The sequence below is a fragment of the Ostrea edulis genome, chromosome 2 (genome assembly GCF_947568905.1).
Source record: "Ostrea edulis chromosome 2, xbOstEdul1.1, whole genome shotgun sequence".
Lineage (NCBI taxonomy): Eukaryota > Metazoa > Mollusca > Bivalvia > Ostreida > Ostreidae > Ostrea > Ostrea edulis.
The window spans coordinates 28,090,921-28,112,304 of NC_079165.1; the positions used below are offsets into that span (position 1 = coordinate 28,090,921).

The 21,384-nt window shown below is 34.4% G+C and overlaps 1 protein-coding gene and 1 long non-coding RNA gene across 2 annotated transcripts in view; both read left to right on the forward strand.

The window, feature by feature from the left end:
• LOC125679846 (uncharacterized) overlaps positions 1–5,948 on the forward strand; it is an 88,120-nt gene extending 82,172 nt beyond the window's left edge. Inside the window, exons 51-55 of the mRNA XM_056153349.1 lie at positions 1,803–1,947; positions 2,145–2,279; positions 2,828–2,977; positions 3,186–3,218; positions 4,412–5,948. Of these exons, the coding sequence (XP_056009324.1) occupies positions 1,803–1,947; positions 2,145–2,279; positions 2,828–2,977; positions 3,186–3,218; positions 4,412–4,629 (681 nt within the window). The 3' untranslated portion in view covers positions 4,630–5,948. The remainder of the gene's footprint in view (positions 1–1,802; positions 1,948–2,144; positions 2,280–2,827; positions 2,978–3,185; positions 3,219–4,411) is intronic.
• A 9,743-nt stretch (positions 5,949–15,691) lies between these two features.
• On the forward strand, positions 15,692–19,832 carry LOC130052215 (uncharacterized). Its single transcript, XR_008800598.1, has 3 exons — positions 15,692–16,122; positions 16,986–17,135; positions 19,327–19,832. It is a non-coding gene; the product is annotated as an uncharacterized LOC130052215 (long non-coding RNA).
• Positions 19,833–21,384: the final 1,552 nt, after the last annotated feature.

A 21,384-nucleotide genomic window follows, 5' to 3' on the forward strand; every position in this document is an offset into this window, starting at 1 on the left:
AAAGTTCTCATAAATGAAGAGCAATTTACACTATTTGTTCAGATTAGATAATTTTGTTTGTGAAATCTTTGACAGGAAATATTATCTCAAAAATTTAAACCTTTATTGACAATATTCAGTTTGTCCCTCGATTTTATATTTAACTTTTATTATGTATGGTGTGGATTGAGTGATTTTTATGAGACATACAGTCTAATTTCATGGTGAATTGATCTGACTAAAGACAGAAATTGACACATCTGGAAAAAAATTGACATCTTACATAGAATATAAAGAGAGAGAGAGAGAGTTCCTTGCAATTATCAATTAGTTTATCCATTAAATCCTCATTCACAATTAGACAGATGGTCACAAATACTATAGTGTTTTATATGCTGATAACATTTTGTGAAATATCAGAGTTTTTGTCAATAGGATAATGATTTTTGATCGTTAGTTTATTACATGGACAGAAAAATAGCCGTAATTCTCAGCAGCACAATAATCAGTTCCTGATGAAGGGTTTTATAATCATAATTTCTGTCATATTGCAGTGTTTTATGCAAATTGTTCATTTACACAAATAAAAAAACAGCCTGTTTTATGGATTGGGGGATATTTTTGCTTCTGTATTCTGCTATTACGTAATATGAATTACCAGCATTTTGTCCTAGTCGTTAATTAACCATTACTGTAATTAGCAGGTTTAAGAGTCATCTGATTCACATTGAGAGAGCTAAAAAATTGTATGTTTGAGATTAAGTTGGCTTGGTCAAGTGCTTCTTGTTGTACATAGAGGATGAATTAATCCCAGAAATGAATAATAACATAAAACCGTGACATGGACACTACGGGTTAATATACTTCTCTAGCTGTGGTCAATGTAGAAAGAGGAAAGACTAATGTGTAGTTTTATTTCAGTCACCCTCTCAGTGAAACTATTCACAGTTTAGTCAGTCACCCTCTCAGTCAAACTATACACAGTTTAGTCAGTCACCCTCTCAGTCAAACTATACACAGTTTAGTCAGTCACCCTCTCAGTCAAACTATACACAGTTTAATCAGTCACCCTCTCAGTGAAACTATACACAGTTTAGTCAGTCACCCTCTCAGTGAAACTATTCACAGTTTAGTCAGTCACCCTCTCAGTCAAACTATACACAGTTTAGTCAGTCACCCTCTCAGTCAAACTATACACAGTTTAGTCAGTCACCCTCTCAGTCAAACTATACACAGTTTAGTCAGTCACCCTCTCAGTCAAACTATACACAGTTTAGTCAGTCACCCTTTCAGTCAAACTATTCACAGTTTAGTCAGTCACCCTCTCAGTCAAACTATTCACAGTTTAGTCAGTCACCCTCTCAGTCAAACTATACACAGTTTAGTCAGTCACCCTCTCAGTCAAACTATACACAGTTTAGTCAGTCACCCTCTCAGTCAAACTATTCACAGTTTAGTCAGTCACCCTCTCAGTCAAACTATTCACAGTTTAGTCAGTCACCCTCTCAGTCAAACTATACACAGTTTAGTTTTACGGTAATTTCTCTACCTGGTTGTGTCTACCCCTCACTGTTCACTCTGATTTACAATGCCCATTGGTGTTCAGTGTTTTCATTGTGTTTTGTTTGGTAACAATGGGTTCAGAGTACCCATTGGTGTTCAGTGTTTTCATTGTGTTTTGTTTGGTAACAATGGGTTCAGAGTACCCATTGGTGTTCAGTGTTTTCATTGGTTCAGAATGTTCTTTGATATTCTGTATTTTCCTTGTATCTTGTTTAATTAAGCCTGCAACACAACTAATAGATGCAACTCTCTATTTTCAGTGTGTCTGGCTTGGATCAACATACTCGAAGATGGTAAAGGAATATAAGACCATTCTGCGGAAATGTCAGCTACGACACGGTGTGGACCGTCCCAAAACCCCGTTCAGTATCCACGACATGAACGAATATCTGGATCTAAAACGACGTAAGATCATATTGCTTTTACACGTTCATTTGATGGAAGATCTGAGTAAAAATTTGAAAAACTTTATTTCTTGAACTCGCATCATGATTTGTGTTATTTTGAAATGTGAAAAATTCCTCCAACAATTTATTTTTACAGTTGGTGATGTACGTAGTACTACAAAGTAAAATTTAGTGTTGAGAGATATAATTTTGTAGGTTATGAGAGTGTGTTTGACAAGAAAGCCTTTGGTTCTGAGCTGGAGGTCGGAGAGTTGGATGCCTTCTTTAAGGAATGTGACATGTATCCATCTACATCCGAAATTGATGAGGCCATTGATGTAGTCTTCCATGGTAAGATGTACCTTCACTGAATTCATTTTGAGGGACTACTTAAAAGTTCAAATTTCTGTGCATGCATTTATTTTAGGGGGGTTCAAATTTTAGCAGTGCAACAGGAGCACTAATTCATAATTACACTAAAAAATGAAGTTCCCTAATTATCCATTCTTATATATAGAAAAAGCGTTAAATTATGAATATGTTGTTGAAAAGTATATCAGCTCTGATTGCACCAAATTTTGAATTCCGTATAAGTTGAAATTTTAGCGAGGCTTTAATTTTGGCAATATTAGCAACAGTGTTGAGATCGCTGAAATTGAATATCGCTAATATTTATTCCATATCGGAGGTAACAGCTATCTTTCTTGGAAGTATAAAATTAGATCTAACTAAATATATATATCCATAATTCATGGACAAATCATTAAGATTGTGTCTCGCTAAAAATAACACTTATACGGTATGCCAAAATAAGTACACCAAGATTAATTTTGTTGTGCCTGTTAAATCTAATCATCATAAACATGTTTTTCAGAATTTCTTTCCTTTCAATTTTTTAGGTCAACAAGTCAAGCGGGGTTTGTTAAAGCCGGAGGTGATGGAGATTGTGTTTTATATCTACACGCCTAAAGCTACCGGGCTCCCGAACGTACGTCAGTCCACCTGGCTCAACCCCATCATCGACGGAGTGGAGGCCCGCAAACTGATAGGTCAGTAACCCAGGGTGCACCAGAATTGGTGGGAGGGACTTAGAGAGTAAAACAATCAGACTGTATCAGAGCTATGCATTGAAGACTGATATTTAGAAGTTGTCATTTAATGACGGAGATATTTAAGCGATATCCAATGATTTCAACATCTTATTTTATTTATTTGTTTGCTGGAATGAGATGTAAATGTGTGATTAAATGCTTACAGTCAATGCATCTAACAAGAAAGGGCAGACCAATCGTAAGGCTCCATTCCTGACCATGTGACTGTAGAACGTCTTTAGAAATTCTTCTGTATAATCCAACATTGCATGATCTATTATATCTTGCCTGTCAATTTTTCTCCAGAAAGAATTTCTCAATGTTTCCATTTTTCTTAGCATATATGTTTCTGTATTCAAAATTAGTTGCTTCATATCCAAGGTTTCCCATAGTTAGCCCTTTGTTCTAGTTTTTAAATTTTATTATACCGCTACCAATTTTTCACTGTGTAAATCGAAATGCACATACTTTGTTAATTTCCTGGAAATCAGTGTAAAATGACTGATTCCCTGCAAATGTTTTTTTGCTGATTCCCTGAAAATTATCATAAAGTAACTGAATCCCTGCTAAAAGATGCATCTGTTCGATGAACAGATATACACCTATTTTCGGAACACCTAGCAATTTACTTTATATCTAATATGAAAAGTTCTGATATGTTCAAAATGGAATCATGCATATTCATATAGTATGTGAAGTGTTTGGTGTGGGGTTGTTAGATCTGTGCATGCTGTGTCTTCTTGTGTGTACTCAGTATTTCTCCATTCCTGTAGTGTGTAGAGCAGCAGGTGGTAAAAGTAGTTCCTGTAGTGTGTAGAGCAGCAGGTGGTAAAAATAATTCCTACTGTGTGAACCAATTAGATATAATGCATGAATTGACTAATGTAAAAGTAGGTCCCACCTTGTGAACCTTTAATTGAAAGAATATTTAGATATAATGCATGAATTGGCTATATAATTGTAATGTGTAGAATTGTTAAAGAAATACTGTGGATGCATTACTTTATGTGTACTTATTTCAACATGATGTACTATATCTTTTGGCGTAATCATGATATAGTACTGGAGAATATTTTAGCACAACTATTTAGTGCTCTTGCTTCACTGCCAAAATGTGAATCTCGCTGAAACAAGTACACGAACAATATATTATATGAGGGTTCCATTTTGGAGGATTTTTTGGTAATCCCCATCTCATGTAATGTTTCATAAACCATATACGCGTGTACAGGAAATTTTACTCAACAAAACTGTGTAAAATCTTGGCAATCCACTAAAATTGGATCACACAGATTTAGATGATTTGGTTTTTCACTTTAGCATTCCTCCACCAATGTTGATTGATAGTCTTTTTGTGACCTTTAAACAAACATTTTGTGGATTTTTAAACAGGAAGTGAATATGTGGAAAAAGCACCACTGGAAGTCTGTGCCAAACTTGTGATCGATTCGCTTCGTGAGCGACGCGAGAAAGAGAGGAGAGAGAAAGAACAAAAATTGACTGAGGACCTCGCTCAGATGAAGGCAATTCGTGAGGAAGAGGCGGCAGAGAAGAAGAAGGTGGTCATAGTAACACCAGAGGAGGCAAAACAAGCGGCATCATTGAAATGAGGAGGACAGATGTGTGTGTAAGAGAGAACATGGCTCAGAGGCATGAATGAAGAAATATTGATCCAGAAATTCTTGTGGGACTTTATATTTGCAAATGTCATCAATGTCTGTAAATTATTTGCGACTTTATACATTTAATCACTTTGACTGAATATTCAGGAATTGTTATTCAGGAAAAGGAACTGGTATGGGAGAGTTTTATTTTTTTAAATCTCGAGGGACTGAATTAGACGAATTGTTGAAGTTGTTTAGGAAAAGCAATATCAGGGGAGGATATCATTTTCACAGGTTCATATTCTCGCCTGCTGGAAAATGAAATGCTTGTGTGTAAAATCAGAGTTACAGTATATAATTTACGACAATGAGGGACGAGCCCGATGCCCCATGTTTTGTTGTTTTTTTTATCTAGTCCAATCGAGGAATTAGAACTTTTTCCTTTCAATGTGTTATTTTGGCATCGGATTCTCATCGGTTGTACTAAGAATTGCAACATTTTTATGATAGTGTCATTAGATTACAATTTTGTATTTTGTTTCGATTTATCTATTAACTGTAAACGAGAGAAATGGTTTTTTTGACATAAAATATTGTGTGCATTTACTGTGATATCTGCAGATCAGTATTATTTATGACCATTTTATTATATGTGTGAACCAGTCAGTCCTGTTTGCTGCCAGTCGTGATGTGTTTTTCATCACCATTGCTATGTCTACTACACCACTGGTCCCCAGACCAGATATTGACCTAGATAACGGATATATTGGATGTTGAAACATTTACAAGTTCATGCAAGTTTTACAATGGAGCATGGTTTTCCTAAATATGGGGGTTTTTTTATCCAAAGTTTATGGTGACTTTATAGAGAAATTTTCCTTACCGATGTTTTGAATGTGACCACTGGTGAGGTGGACACATTGTGACCTTGACCTTGGGTACTCGAATCATCTATTTATATCTCATACTTTTGTATTCATATTTGTACATTCATGAGTATTTATTACAACTTTTGTGTTTCCCAATACAAAGAAAAATGTAAATGAAATGAATGTTGTTTGATCAGTATATTACACACAGTACATTTGCGGTATTTTGTAGATATGCTGTTTTATGCAAATACAGAAGATCTCTGTATTAAAAGATATTTTGATTTTTGACCCATTTACAAGTGTATATGTACAAGAGTTATTTTTATATGTATACACATAAAAAGCAGTGGTGATTTTGAATCAAACAGTTATACAGATCTTTTGCCTTGTTTATATGTTTTCTATTTAGATGAAGACTGTGATAATTATTTGTAATAAATAGAGAAATGACAAGTGGAGTTGGCATTATAATATCTAAAATGAATTCAAGCCTGAGGCCTGTGACCAAAATCTTCAAAATCAATGTAAACTCTTCAAAAATCTTTATTTCTGGACTTCAAGGAGGCAAAATGTGTGCTTGATTTTTATGGGCATTGAGCGCTCCACCAAAATTGTGAAATTCATGACCTCAGAGTTCAGGTACCAGAGTGGGTCTAGATTGGTCAAATACATTATGAAAGGTGAAGATAACAAATAGTGATCAATCTCATAACTCCTATAAAGGTGAAGATGAGGAACAGTGATCAATCTCATAACTCCTATAAAGGTGAAGATGAGGAACAGTGATCAATCTCATAACTCCTATAAAGGTGAAGATAACGAACAGTGATCAATCTCATAACTCCTATTAACAATAGGAAATATAGAGTTGGGCAAACACGGACCCCTCGATACACCAGAGGTGGGATCAGGTGCCAAGGATTAAAAAGGTAATAGAGAACCTTGACATGAAGCAGGCAAATTTATTATAATGTGAAATGTATTGCCCCTGCGTTCAGGACCCAGGGCAGTGTTTAGTGGATCATCATGTTGAAAATGCAATGTAGATGATCATGTGTCGCCATTTGGACTTTACAGGAGTTATGGGACTTTTGTGCTTCATCTTTTTTGGCGGCAGCGGGGAACTTATGGCTTCGCTTAGCGATCTTGTTAAACAAAAAATTTGAATTTTTTTTTTTTTGTTGCAGACCCTATTGAATACAATGTGGTATCCACTCATGAGAATCTCTTGCAAGGCACCGAGGTGTTGGTCTCCAATATTCAACTATTGTTTTTTAAAAGGGTAGAACTTAGGGGCGTTTTTTGCTGCTTTTCTTTTGAGTGGTGCCTATAGAGACATATATGGTATACATGTCTCTGGTACCTCCAATGAAATTAAAGTCCACACTATTTTGATGAATATTTTTTTATTTTCTGCTTTCATTCCTTCGTTTTATTTTTATTGTAACTTCTGAATGAACAACTGAGGTACTTGTTTCCCTGATATATATCCGCTAATCAGGAGAGGCAGCCTAGTCGGCTGATTATATTAGTTCCCGGAGTTAAATGGTGTCCTAGGAGACAAGCTATAGTGAAACATCATTTGTCAGGATATGACCGCCGTGGATTGTGCCAGAGTCAGACGGCCCCTAGCTGGATACTTTTTATCTGATTGCTAATCTTACTCACTAGAACAATTAAAATGGCCAAAAATTTAAGACGCTTGCTATAACAACATTTTTCTATCTCCTTTTGAAGAGTTCCAAGATTTACATTTTTACAGTTTTTGACAAAATTTGGGTATGTATGAGAGTTTCCTTAACGTAGTGCTTATTGATACTTATTTACCAACATGCTACACCTAGAGCAATTGTTTAATCAACGTGTAAAAAGGATTCCCGCGATTACAAAGTGTCTCAAAACGGGAAAGTTCTGAAAACAAATACCCAGTGAACATGAATAATTTAACCAACTTGATTTAATTCAGTTGTTATATTGCTATTATTTCTTTCTTTCTTCTTTTTTTAATACATGTTTTGCATATTCAAATTTTGTAGAGAAAGAAGTTCGATTTGTTTGTAGCAAGTGTTCGTAGAAGTTTTAAAACGATCACTCTACATAAAGTGAATATATGATAATGGTTACCCTGACAACAGCTGTTGCCTGGTCAGTGTCGGTACAAACATTAGAAGACAATCTTTGAACAGTATTGGTGAACAAACTGGTTGCTGTGGTGGATGTTCTGATAATTTTCTTTGATAGTTACTTTATGTCAGGGCCTTTGTTACAATTGTCATTACATGCTGATCAATATTTAAAAACAAGCGCTCCGCAAAGCGAGACATTTTCTCGCAACATAGCATAACGTAAAATGACATTTCTGCCAATGTTAATGAAATCAGAGCACAGGGAATTTGGAATTCCATTCAAGTGACCTTAAGGATTTTGTTCAACCTTGGAAATCTGTCAGAACCAAGAATTTGGTGTAAGAGCACCTTTGCACGTGCATTTGAAATCGAATACAAACCACGCAATCAAAACTATTATAAATTACAGGAAAAAGACGATTTCCCTTCCACTGACGTTTTCTACATCCTCTTGAAACCCAACAAAGAAACAGATTTTTTTTATGCAAGGTTTCGTTGCTGAACGTTTGATTAATATTCGGGGAGGTGACTTAAATTCCAGCAACCTACACCAATCAATTGAATCAAAAAGCACCGGTCGCAGACAACTAGCGGTTTGGACGCTCCCTTAGCAACCGGGAGGTTTCGGAATCGATTCTCGGTCCCACTCGCCGCTTCAAACCAAAATACGCTAATCACGTGACTGTTCATTCGCCAAGCGTCATGCATTGCCGTATCGGCATGAACGAAAAGGGGACGTTAAATCAAAACAATTAAAGAATGAAGAATTCTCGAGAGGGAGGTAAACAGCCAATAAACAGTCAGGTCCCGTGCATGTCAGGGGATCTTTCATGATACAGTACCCTTCACAAAGACAATCATAAGCCCAAACATTTCCAAACAATGATTTGTTCCAGACATTATCAATCTAGTTACAGAACTGTAACTCTCGGGGGGATGGGCTCTGGTATGTCCCAATTTTTCCCCCGAGAGTTACAGCTACTACAAGTATCAATTAAGCAATCGATTTAATTGAATTCAATCAAGCACTACCGGAAGAAATAAAATTAAAAATCAAATGTTCCAAACTGTTTTATTATTCATACAAACCTACCGGAGCAGCAAGATTCCTTTCACGTCTTCGTTGTTTGTGACAAATATCATGCCAGGCAAAATCTTTCCATTAATTTGCTTAGAATGAATAATAGATTTATTATAGATACACACCTGTTACTGTCGAGTCACCGCGAAGTCATGTCGCTGTTTACATCTTGACGTGGTCCTTAAATTCATACAGAATCTGGTTGATTGGGAAAATGTAGCGATGCGATGGGATTATACATAATAACTTCGTATCGCATAGTAACATCATTTTTCTTTACAGTGGAATATATTTTACATAACGGGGGGTAATTTTTTCATGTTCGAAGAACTCTTTTCCAACCCTATATTCATACGTTTTAATTTAATTTCAGAAAAGAAAAAAGAGTTGAATTTAGTATTACATTCAGCAATGGATAAAACAATTGGATAAATACAAGTAATGATGAATGAAAAAGATATGAAACACAATGTTCTCAAGCGTGACCAGGTTCAGCAGTTGACCTTGACGAATGACCTCAACCTTTGGAAGTCACAGAGCAATGACCATGACCTCCCAGTTCTACCCGTACGAAGTCTCTAACTTATTTAGATCAAATGTCATCAACAGTATTAAGGACACATGATGCCCAAATAAATGGATGCATGGGTTGAGGTATATATATTTTTTTTGGCTTATCTTGTTTATAATAAAATCTATTTAAAAAAATAAGGGAGTTGTAAATTTTTTATCATGTTCAAAAGTTGAAATATATCACCCCTCCCTATAAACATGTAAATCTATACAAAGGTTCCCCACTGTTTTGAACTTAATTGAGAAATCATGGGAATAAATTAAATTCCATAGGGTAAACTGTATTCATTTTACTTATAAAAACATAAATTTAGTTGACATTTTCATCATTTAAAAAAATAAAATTACTTGTACCAAGTGTCATACAAATGAAATGCAATACTCCACCAGCACCTCACGATCGTCGACCTCGGAGGCGTAAAAAGACATACTCTGCTCAACTCTTCTACACATGCAAAAGTCCGGGAGTACCTACCCTACCTCATTCACGTAGTGTAAACGGAGACAATAGGCGTGTCTAGCGACGATGTGACAACGTATGACAACGATTTTAATTCGTTTTTTTTTTTTTTTTTTTTTTTTGTTAGAACAGACAACAACAAAAAACGCTGGGTATTACGATTAAAAACTGGGTTGAAGATGTACCAGTATATGAAATGTTACTCTGCGTCATTGTGGACTCGAAATAGAGTTTTCTGAGGAAACTTGGATACCGACTTGCAGAAACATAATGCAGCCTGCCACTCTCCCTTCAACCCCAGGGCCAGGTCGGTCTCATTTTGAGCATTGTCATCTTTCACTAGTTTTACCTACAGTGTATTTTAAAGGATTAGTTTTTGAAGCACATAACAACTGAAACGTTTTAGACACTGATATTATCTACGATATACGATATAGTATCCACAATCCTCGGCATCATTAATATAATAACCATGTACACGCGCCTTATAATCATTTACAACGCTAGCTTATCAAACTACAGTAACATGAAGCTGGAATTTATAAAATTGTCATGCTCCAATAATCAAAGACCGGCGGCATATTATTAGCCCTATCTGTTCACGGATGGTTATAACGTTAGTACGAAGTGTTACATGATAAAGTGCAATGTAGTCATATTGAGCCAAGTGAAAGGTCTGGGTCAAAATTTTGTGAGGTCAAGGTTAGATTTTAAGTTAAGGTCACACTTGCTACGATAGCTCTGTGCATGTATAGCTCTTTTTTCTTCTTCTTTAGACTCTTCATTTTGTGTAATTACAGAAAGCCCCACCCTCATATGACTTATCAATATTAATGGGTCAAGTCACCGTCGCCAACCACGGGTTATTGTTTCATTTCTATTGGTTTGTGAAATAGAAATGAAACAATAACCCGTGGTTTGCGATGATGGGGTCAAGTAGGAAAAACAATCAATTTCCATTTTTAGAAATAAATTATATTTGTAAATTGTATTAAAATATAGTTTGATTTGACCAGTAACCAAATAAATGAGTATGTTTCCGCCTACCAGACATACATAAACAGAGGTAATATATCAACAGAAGAAAATCACACATTTTCATTAAAGAGCACAATAATATTATAATACATAAAAACTGGTTAAAATGACAACGTTTTTAATATCAACAGTTTTTTTTAAAAAATCCGACGGCAAAACATACGTAAATTAATTGTGGATATTAAGGAAATCATTGTAAAATCGACATAAGATAGAGAAAATACCAGCATAGGGGTTAATGCCCTTGACAACATTTTTTAATATTGATAATTAAATATCTATAGGAAGTATAAACTTTTCAAGTATCATTACCAGATTATTATTTTTTTTGTTATACCCTGTGAATAAAATTCCTTCAAAAGATAGATTTCTGTTATGCTCAATGTTTAATTATATAAAGATTTAGCAAAAACCTATGACGTCACATGAAATTGGAGACATCTTTTTTGATTCTCATTTATTTTCTTCATTGCCTTTAAAAAAACCTACATTGTAGCTACTACAAGCTCTTCTATCCTCCTTTAGAAAAGTTCCAAGTTTTACATTTTTTTTTTTTTCATTTACAGTTTTTGACAAATGGGTATGTTTGAAAGTTTCCTTACTGTAGAGTATTTGTTGATACTTATTTACCAACACGATACACGCAGAGCAATTTTTTAATCAATGTGTGGAAAGAGTTCATGCGATTACAGTGTATGTACAAGGGAAAGCTCTGAAAACAAACACCCTAATACTTTGATCTTCTTGATTTAATTCAGTTTGTAATGTTGCTATTTTTACATGTTTTGTATATATTTATTAAAATTTGTACAGAAACAGTTCGATTTATTTGTAGCAAGAGTCCGCAAGTGGGTTTTAAACTCCATGAAAAACATACATTGTTACTTCGGCAGATTTTGTTGGAATCATGTTAATTATCAAATACACATGTAGAAATCGTTAATGAAGAATGCACGGTATTCATGTTAATTATCAAATATATATGTAGAGAACGTTAACGGAGAATGCACCATAATATTATTCAATGGGGCCCAGTGTAACTTTTAGCTATCCATTATTCATGGAAATCGAAGGTAAGCAACAGAAAACAGCGTCGTTTTTGCAGAGTGTTTGGGTAGCTTATACTGTAAATCACTCTGAATGAGGAATCAAAATTGCACGTCGGAAACTCATTATTAACCAATTACATGATATTTATGATGAAATGTACCTGTTCATATTTTATACGATAAAACAACAATAAATTGCGCAAAAATGTTAAATGTATCGATAATTTGTCACAAGTTATAGCATTTTGATTGCCAACGCGGGCTCAGGTTTGTTGTAAACTTGGATTAATGTACATGGGTAACATGGTTCAGCATTTCCACAAGTCCACAACTCTCTCCCAGGTCTCCAGGACTGCCCATCCTCCCACAAAAAAAGTAATTGGTCTGTATTGAGTTAATTTCAAAACACGTGTCGGTTACAGTGTAACCTTGCCGCTGTTTCATGCTAAAAAGTGATTTATTTTGCGCGTTCGAGTGGGACCGACAATTTTAAAAGGAGGTGATTAAGACAAAAATTTTAATAACCTGATGCAGCGAATTTTCCGATATTACTTACGGGCCATATCCTGTGTAATTGCTTCTTTGGTAACATGTCCGAAATCTCGTATATTTAATTTTTTGTATGATAATTTACTACTTAGATGTTTTCTAACGTCACGTGATCGGAAATCTACCTCGTGTCTCGTTGAACACAAGATTGGTTTCTTCTTCAGAACATTTCGCAAGGATTATTTATTAAGATATGATTATGTAAATGTCCTCTTTATCAACACATGTATAATCTTCTTAATTATCATTAGCATTACTCCTCATTGAAACAGGATACAAAAAATCACACTTTCCACCTGTACGTTCTGTCTCGCTATAATTAGCTCGCCTGAGCCGTGTACATTTCACATTTTCATCTTCTATAGAACCGTTAGTCCTCTTTCAACCAAACATGTACATGTGCTAAATATTAAAAGAATCCTTTTCTAACAACAACCAAAATTAAAAATAAAAAACAATGAAAAAAACACTAAGAAGCAGAATTTATTCAAAAACTTCTACGTGAGAAGAAAAAATCTCTTGCTGTGGCCTTCAATTCGACATTTAGATATATCGACGATGTATTTTCAAAGCTAAGGAGAAAATACTATACTTATCTGGTTTACGCAAGATATTTTGTTTACATCACAGTGGGTCTTTTTGACGTCATCAGCAAAGGGAAATAAGCCGCCCTCATCAAAAATCATTTTTGTGATCAAGTACATTTGATCAGCCGTTGTGGCGTTATATTGCATCGGGGAAAAAAAATTAAAAATGAATTATTGTTTAATGAACCTAGATTAATGAATTCCCACACATAACTAAATTTCGTCAGAAATCGTTTCATATGACCTTTAACAATAATAATTTTCATTCAATATCGATTCAATATATCCCGGTGAACTCGAAATAAAAGACACCACAGAGTCGTCCACTTCTGCTTCATACTTCGATATTTTATTGAAAGTAGATATTAACGGCAAACTAACAACTCAACTTTATGACAAACGGGATGATTTCAACTTCTCCATCATCAACTTCCCATATTTATGTAACAATATAACAATATTCCATTATCACCTGCATATGGTGTATACATCTCTCAACTGATTCGATACACAAGAGCTTGTTCTGCGTCATCTTCGCAAGCCAAGTGTCCGATTCGCTTACTCTCATCTAGATGAGAGTAAGCGAATCGGACACTTGGCTTGCGAAGATGGTTCTGCGTATGGTTAGTTTTTAAATCGAAGCAGGCTACTGACAAACAAGTTGATGGTGCAGGGGCTTCAACAGTCTCATTTAAAATCAGCATTTCGCAAATTCTATGGTCGTTATAACGATCTAGTTTGCCAATACAACCTATCATTATGTTAAATGCTGTCTGGTGTGTTTCATACCGATTGTTAGGCTGTTCTTGGCACACTGATTTTGACTACAGATAACTCCGTTTGCCTGACTCACGGCAGGTGATGCTTACTCCTCCTGGGCACCTGATCCCATCTCTGGTATATCCAGGGGTCCGTGTTTGACCAACTCTCTATTTTGTATTGCCTATAGGAGTTATGAGATTGATCACTGTTCATTATCTTCACCTTTATAGGAGTTATGAGATTGATCACTGTTCGTTATCTTCACCTTTATAGGAGTTATGAGATTGATCACTGTTCATTATCTTCACCTTTATAGGAGTTATGAGATTGATCACTGTTCGTTATCTTCACCTTTAGAGAAGTTATGAGATTGATCACTGTTCGTTATCTTCACCTTTAGAGAAGTTATGAGATTGATCACTGTTCGTTATCTTCACCTTTATAGGAGTTATGAGATTGATCACTGTTCGTTATCTTCACCTTTATAGGAGTTATGAGATTGATCACTGTTCGTTATCTTCACCTTTATAGGAGTTATGAGATTGATCACTGTTCGTTATCTTCATCTTCCACACTAAAACAAAAACGAGCAAACAACAAAAATGAAATCCATATGACCCCCATTCCCGCACACAACAAGACAAAATCAATAAAAAAAAACACCATACAAACCAAAAATAAAAGAACAAAACCTCACAACCCTTAATTAATAACACACGCTCACTTCTGTTTATTTCAAACGCCTTTTGTTTTTACATCGTGATAATTACTTTTTTATCTGGTGTAAGTAATTCCCATCTTTTCCACACACAAAAAACCTGCAAATTCTTCATAGCAACTAATTATTGCTAAGAGTTTATCTATCAGCTCTGAAGAAGTTGCACTCTCAAAACTACACACAGTGTATTTCAGTCAAGTGCAAGCATTTTCCTACATGACGTGCGTTTTTCTTGTATGGAAATACACGTATGTGTACTTTTACTTCATTCGAGCACAAAGCTGAAGTGAGCTACTCTGATTAAGTTTTGTCCGAAGTCTGTCTGTACCACTGGTCCAGTCTTAGCCAAATTCGCCAAGATATTCAAGTTTATTCAAATTATATATATATATATATATATATATATATATATATATATATATATATATATATATATATAGCTCTATCTATCTATCTATCTATCTATCTATCTATCTATATATATATATATATATCACATCATTTCTTTAAATACGAATATATTCATGAAAAAGTGAAGACTACGAACAGTGATCAATCTCATAACTAATATAAGAATATGGAATCAAGAGTAAGGCCAACACGGACCCCTGGACATACCAGACACACCAGAGGTGGAATCATGTGCCTAGGAGGAGTAAGCATTCCCTGCCCATTTAATTATTGATCACTGGCAAAATTGTACAAGGTGAGTAAATGATGACCCTTTTCTCGAAAATGTTACAAAGTCCTCATACATGTGACTTTGGAATTTCTAATTGGGAAAAATCACTTTAGCAACTTCACATGCCTATTTGACTAAAGCCAGACCACTGTATACTCTATCACATGTAACACTTTGATCCCATATTGTGACCCCACCCTACTCTCGGGGGTCATGATTTTAACAAACGTTAATCTGCACTATGTCAGGAAGCTTTCGTGTAATTTTGAACTTTCCTGGTCCAGTTGTTCTTCTCCCCCCTTTAAAGGGGACACAGGTCTTCATTTGAACTTCTGTACTATGTCAGGAAGTGTAGAGGGTTCTGGCTGTAGTCAGATTGGCATGTGTGTTCTAGCATTCCTATGTTGGTGTGGATCTTCCACTGTTTATCTCAACGAGGAAACGGTAGCAAACATCGAATTTAATTAAATTGTACATCATGAAAGGTGAAGATAACGAACAGTGATCAATCTCATAACTCCTATAAGCAATACAAAATAGATAGTTGGGCAAACACGGACCCCTGGACCCATATTTACTAAAGTTCGTAGACGTAGACGTAAACGTAGGATTTACATCTGACTTAAGATTAGAGTTACGTACTCGTGAATTGGTATTTACAAAACCGTTCGTAGCCGCAAACGTAACTTACGATGTACGATTGCACGTACGCGTGCGCAGTGGCTATTTTCACTTCGAAGCGTAAAAAGTGTGAATTTGCTCATTTACTTTGAATTCCCTGCGCTACCGCCGCATTATGACGAAAAAGAACACAGAATTTTGTGAGAAAGCAACGAATTTCAACGTATACGTATGCCTGCCAACGGCATGTCGATCAACTGTACCGTTATTCAGTGTTGTTTACAAATCCAAATGGAAGGTTCATCAAATTTAACGCATTTGACTTGTGCATGGATCTGCGATGCTGTAGGTGTTCAAAAAGAAGTCGGCATGGACTGACAAGTAAGTTAAGTTGTTTGTGTAGTAATAACCTTAAATGTTTTACCACTGACTACTCGTCACTAGGCCCCTAAATAATGTTAAATTGACTTCAAGGGGATTCAGTACATGACACACATGGTAAAATCACAGTCCCTTATTCATTTTGTCCTCAACCTATGTAGCTGCTATAATGCCTGGATCTTAATTTCTAAATAGTGAGCTCATATACATATGTGTTTGTTATTTACAATTTGATATGTGCCCACTATTAACACATTAAGACACAAGCTCATTTGTGTACATGGTAACTTCAAACTTTTGACAATACCACAATTGAAATTCAAAATTATTTATCCCATTTTTTTAATTTCATGACTGGGACAACATCAAAGCAGTATCATAGCTACCTGTACACAAGTACGCACATGCTTTCACATCATTTCGCAAAAAGAAAAACAAGAATATTGGTGAAAAATTAATCTAAAATATACATTATATATACAGGCACTAATTCTAAAATGTGTGATTTGTACGTGCCTCTCTATTGCATGGTTATAAAATATGAAATTATTATTGTTTTAACAATATATACTCTGGGTGAACAGGTAGATAGGATGAATGGACTTGGTACCAGATGAGAACAGTTACAGTCTCTTTTAGCATCATTTCAATTATATTGCTTGTGCACATCCATGTGCAAAACTTTCAGAAAATATTGTGAAACAAAATCGCATTCAAATACAGTTGTACAACTGTGTGAAGTCAGTGTTAATTTATTTAATGTAGAATAACATTGACTATATATTAATTGGAGATATTAGGTGTGATATACATGTAAGATGCACTAGATATCCAAGTTAGCTGACCTCTTTTATTTTTCAAAGGGTCATAAAGGTGGTCAAGAAATAAATTGCCATCAGACAGCAGCATTCCTTGATTTAGATGCATTTCTCTTCATGTCCTCTCCTGAAAGATTTTCCATGATGCCTCAGGGTTAGGATTGGGATGCAAGATGTACAGTACATATATATGATGTAAGTATATCCACTGTTTGTACACATTTAATCATTTCTGTACTTACAAAGTTTTAAAAAATCCAAAACAAATTATGGTACATGATGTAATGATTTTTGTAATGCATTGATGATTAAATCCTTAGGCAAAGATTTAAGAATTAACATACATTTATGAGTTTTTATGATCAAAGTTTGTCCATTTTGCAAGTTTTGTACCTGTCTGTCTAAGCATATCTTCACCTTTTTGGCAAATAGAAATTTAACCAATCTAAGGACATACACTATGTTTCTTTGAAATTATTTTTTATCTCCTCGATATTAAAAATTCTTGCATGATTTCCAAAATAATAGCTGTAATTTTGTCACCAAAATTTTAAATCAACACTCAATAAAAATTGCTCTATATCATATATTTCTGATCAGTAATAACACATGTATTCAGTTATTTGAAACACCTTTTAATCTCAAAGCAAGCAAATGAATATATGTAATTTTGGTGATTAAATAATTATTATCTTGCAAGCCAATAATTCTTCTTTATATATTTCTTTACACTAAAAGCGGTTATCAAATGTACTTTTATTAGGTCACCTGAGTTTACTCAGTAACCTATTGCAATTAGTTTTCATTCGTCGTGCGTTAACAATTGAACATTTTTAACTTCTTAATAACTACCAGTCCAATTCTTTTCAAATTTGGTATGAAGCATCATTGGGACAAGGGGGACCAATTTTCAAAAATCTTCTTATCAAGAAACACACATATATAAGAAAAACTAAATGCATAGTGATGTAGAGCAGGCAGGCCTCTACCAAAATTGTAAATTTCATGATCTCCGAGGTAGGGGTTTTGACCCCAGGGCGGGGCAAATCTTGTTATATAGTGTTTATGTGTATAAAACACTTAAATTACATCTTCTTTAATGCTATTGATACTAAATTGAAACTAAATGGATAGAGCAGGTAGTCTTTTACCAAAATTGTAAATTTGATTTCCCCCAGAGTAAGGGTTTTGACCCCAGGGTGGGGCCAAACTTAGTATATAGTATTTATGTGTAAGTTTGCTGATACTGTATAAAATATAAATGCAGAAAAGGATGTACAAAAAATGGTGAATTTCACAACCCAGGGTTATGACTTTAAGATGAGTCCAAATTAGTCATATCTTTTGATGTTTTCATGTGAATACACCTATTTAAAGCCTTTCATCAGTGTATGCACTTTGAGGGATGTGAAGTTTTAAGAACACATCTTGTTTTATACTGTTGCTGAACATTAGAATATAAATAACAGGAAATTTTTTCTAGATTTCATAGTCCATGGAAGTAATGATACTTTTCCACTAGTATTCAGGTGACCGATAAGGCCTGTGGTCTTCTTGTTAGGTTTCTGTTGTTTGTTTTTTTTTATTTTACTAAAGAAATATTTTTATTAGTCAGTAATACACATTCCTTTGCCATTGGGAGATTTTGAGAGATAAAAATGGTTGCCATCACTTTCACAACAAATATGCCCCTTTAAATTTATAATGTTGTACTACCATGTATTATATGTCAGCCTGAGTAGCTTAGTGCAAAGGTACCAGGTTCAATACTCAATTTTGCTAAAGATTTTTCTCACCTTCTTTGCTACAGTAAAATCCCATTCATATACCTTACTGCAGTACATATCAGCTGATTTTACATTTTTACTTGCCACAACCAGGGACTATCAAAATATGTTAACTCTAGACTAATTAAACCTGAGAATTTTGTAGAAAGAAAATAGAATGCAAGTGAATTGTACCTGAAATATCACAAAAATTTATCTTTTATTTATAAACGTGAATGACCTTAACTGAAACTTACCATTCTTGGTTAAAAAGTATTTTTTTCTGGTTTGGAAAGAAGCCAATTTCATTACAAGGAAAATGTTTAATGAAAAAATACTAAAGTTGACCTTGCCTTGGGGTCATTTGAAATCTTTTTCTTAATATGGGCTCTTGGGTTATAAATCATTAAAATTAGAAATTGTAGGTGATACTTAATGATATCTTCCCAGATATGGTGTACGGTAGATAAATATAATGTAAATAAAATCAGTATTATCACAATTTTACAGTTTATTTAACTAACAATTATGTTGCATGTATTTTTCAAGCCTTATGAAATTTGATTGCAGTGTAATGACAGTTGTTTATTTAAATCAGTGTAATACTATTATTTTTCTAGGTACATTGCTGTATTGGCCTGAAAAATCTTTTGCGAAACCGAGAAATGTTCATCTTCCATTGCCTTGATTGTGTAAAAGGACGAGCAGAGGAATGATTCAAAAATATATGGCAGGATTGAGAATCTAACCCATGACCCGTAGTCTGGTACTCTACCCACTGATCAATCCATGCTGATGGTCCATCTGCTACATTGATGTCATCTTATATATTTATTTATTCATTTATATCATATGGACATTTAAAAATTGACAGTAAAATAAAAAAAAGTTTGATATTCAGCAAAATAAAATTTGTTACAATACATGTTTAAGAAATTAAGTACATGTACATGCATTGTTATGCATACAATTATGTACATGTAATTATATTTGTTAATAGATAACTTTTTAGATGAATTTTCATGTTGTTATTGATATTGACATGTACATGTATTACTTCCATTTCTAGAATGATTTTAACATCTTGATATTAAAAAGATGACATAATAAATAAATCTTAAATATTTGTCAACAAAGTTGTCTGGTGGGTTAAAATTTGTAAAGAGGAGCATTAGTACATATGTCGGTTTAATGTGAGAAGCCTTCAGAATGAACTTTTATCAGTGAGATTTTTGTAAATTGGAGGGGGGGGGATGGGCTTCAACAAAATAATATGTATGTTGAAGGCATCATCCTTGGAGTTTGGTAATATACACTGCAAAGACTTTTACCTAGCTGATCACAAATAAAGGTCAATTACATACAAATCATGAATGGTAGAAAGATTCATATATATGCATTATCAATGAAGGTTTGACTCCTGTAGGATTATAGTTAAAGGAAATGGCACTCTGAAAGATTGAAAGTCTACACATGACTACACTAGTAGGCATCACAATTGCTCTCTGAAACAAATTACACAAAATTGTATTCTTGGAATGAAATGCATATCTTTTTTTTTTTTTAAAGAAATATTTATTTAGAGGCTCATTTCCCTGTTGTGTAAGTTACAATGTAACAAAGTTATTTGGACTACCAATATTTGCTTATAACCACAAAGAAAAGATCACATATCTATAAGTAGAAATGGTTTCTCTATAGCTGTCAATCACCATGTATTCTTGTACACAGTGACTCTCTTCTTTTCAAATCTAAAACATTGCATGTTTGATTGCATATATATACATTAATTCTACCATGTTTGGAAAATTAAAAAAAATGTATTTCCCTGAAAGATGCTAGACCTACCCTGTATAATAAGATAAATGGCAAATATTCTTTTCTTTTTTTTTTTTAAATAACCTGCATGACTAAAATAAAAAGCTTCCCAATTATTTCTAAAGGCAAGGTTAGATCCACCCAGTCTGATTAAAATCAAATTTCGCATTTTGCTCGATATACGGACATACGGACAGCGAAGTTTGATTTTAAATCAGACTGAGATCCGCCACAAGGTAAATTAGATCGGGCTCAAAATTTAGAGAATTGTCACACAATTGCAGATGATCTCAAAGAAAACGATAATCTGAATAAATACAATTAATTTGTGTATTACTAACCCGCTTATATGCATCTAGAGGGTTTGTAAGGTCTTTACGCAAGAAATTATCGATAAAAATGACAAGTCGCCATTTGCTTTGTTTATTCTTAAAGTTACGATCAGCTTACGTGTACTAGTATAGCACACGTAGAGTTACGCTTATTTCTGACGTAAATCTACGTCTACAACTGTTAGTGAATACCGTCCCACACGTAAACGTACGCTACGTCTAGATTTACGCTACGTTTACGTCTACGAACTTTAGTAAATATGGGCCCTGGACACACCAATGTACATAATAAAATTCGAATGGAAATTCAATGAAAACGTATATATGCCTGATTTCATGAGATATTTAATTTCAGATTAGGGTTATAAAATTGGTTAAAAATTCAAAATTCTGAAAGCGTATGTTGTGAACGTCCCCTTCTGACACTGCCCATGTAGATCTAGTAATAGTTACTGTGGTACACAAGATCTTCAAGAATCTGTTTCGAATACCCCACAGACATCGAATACAAACAAGCTTAGCACAAAA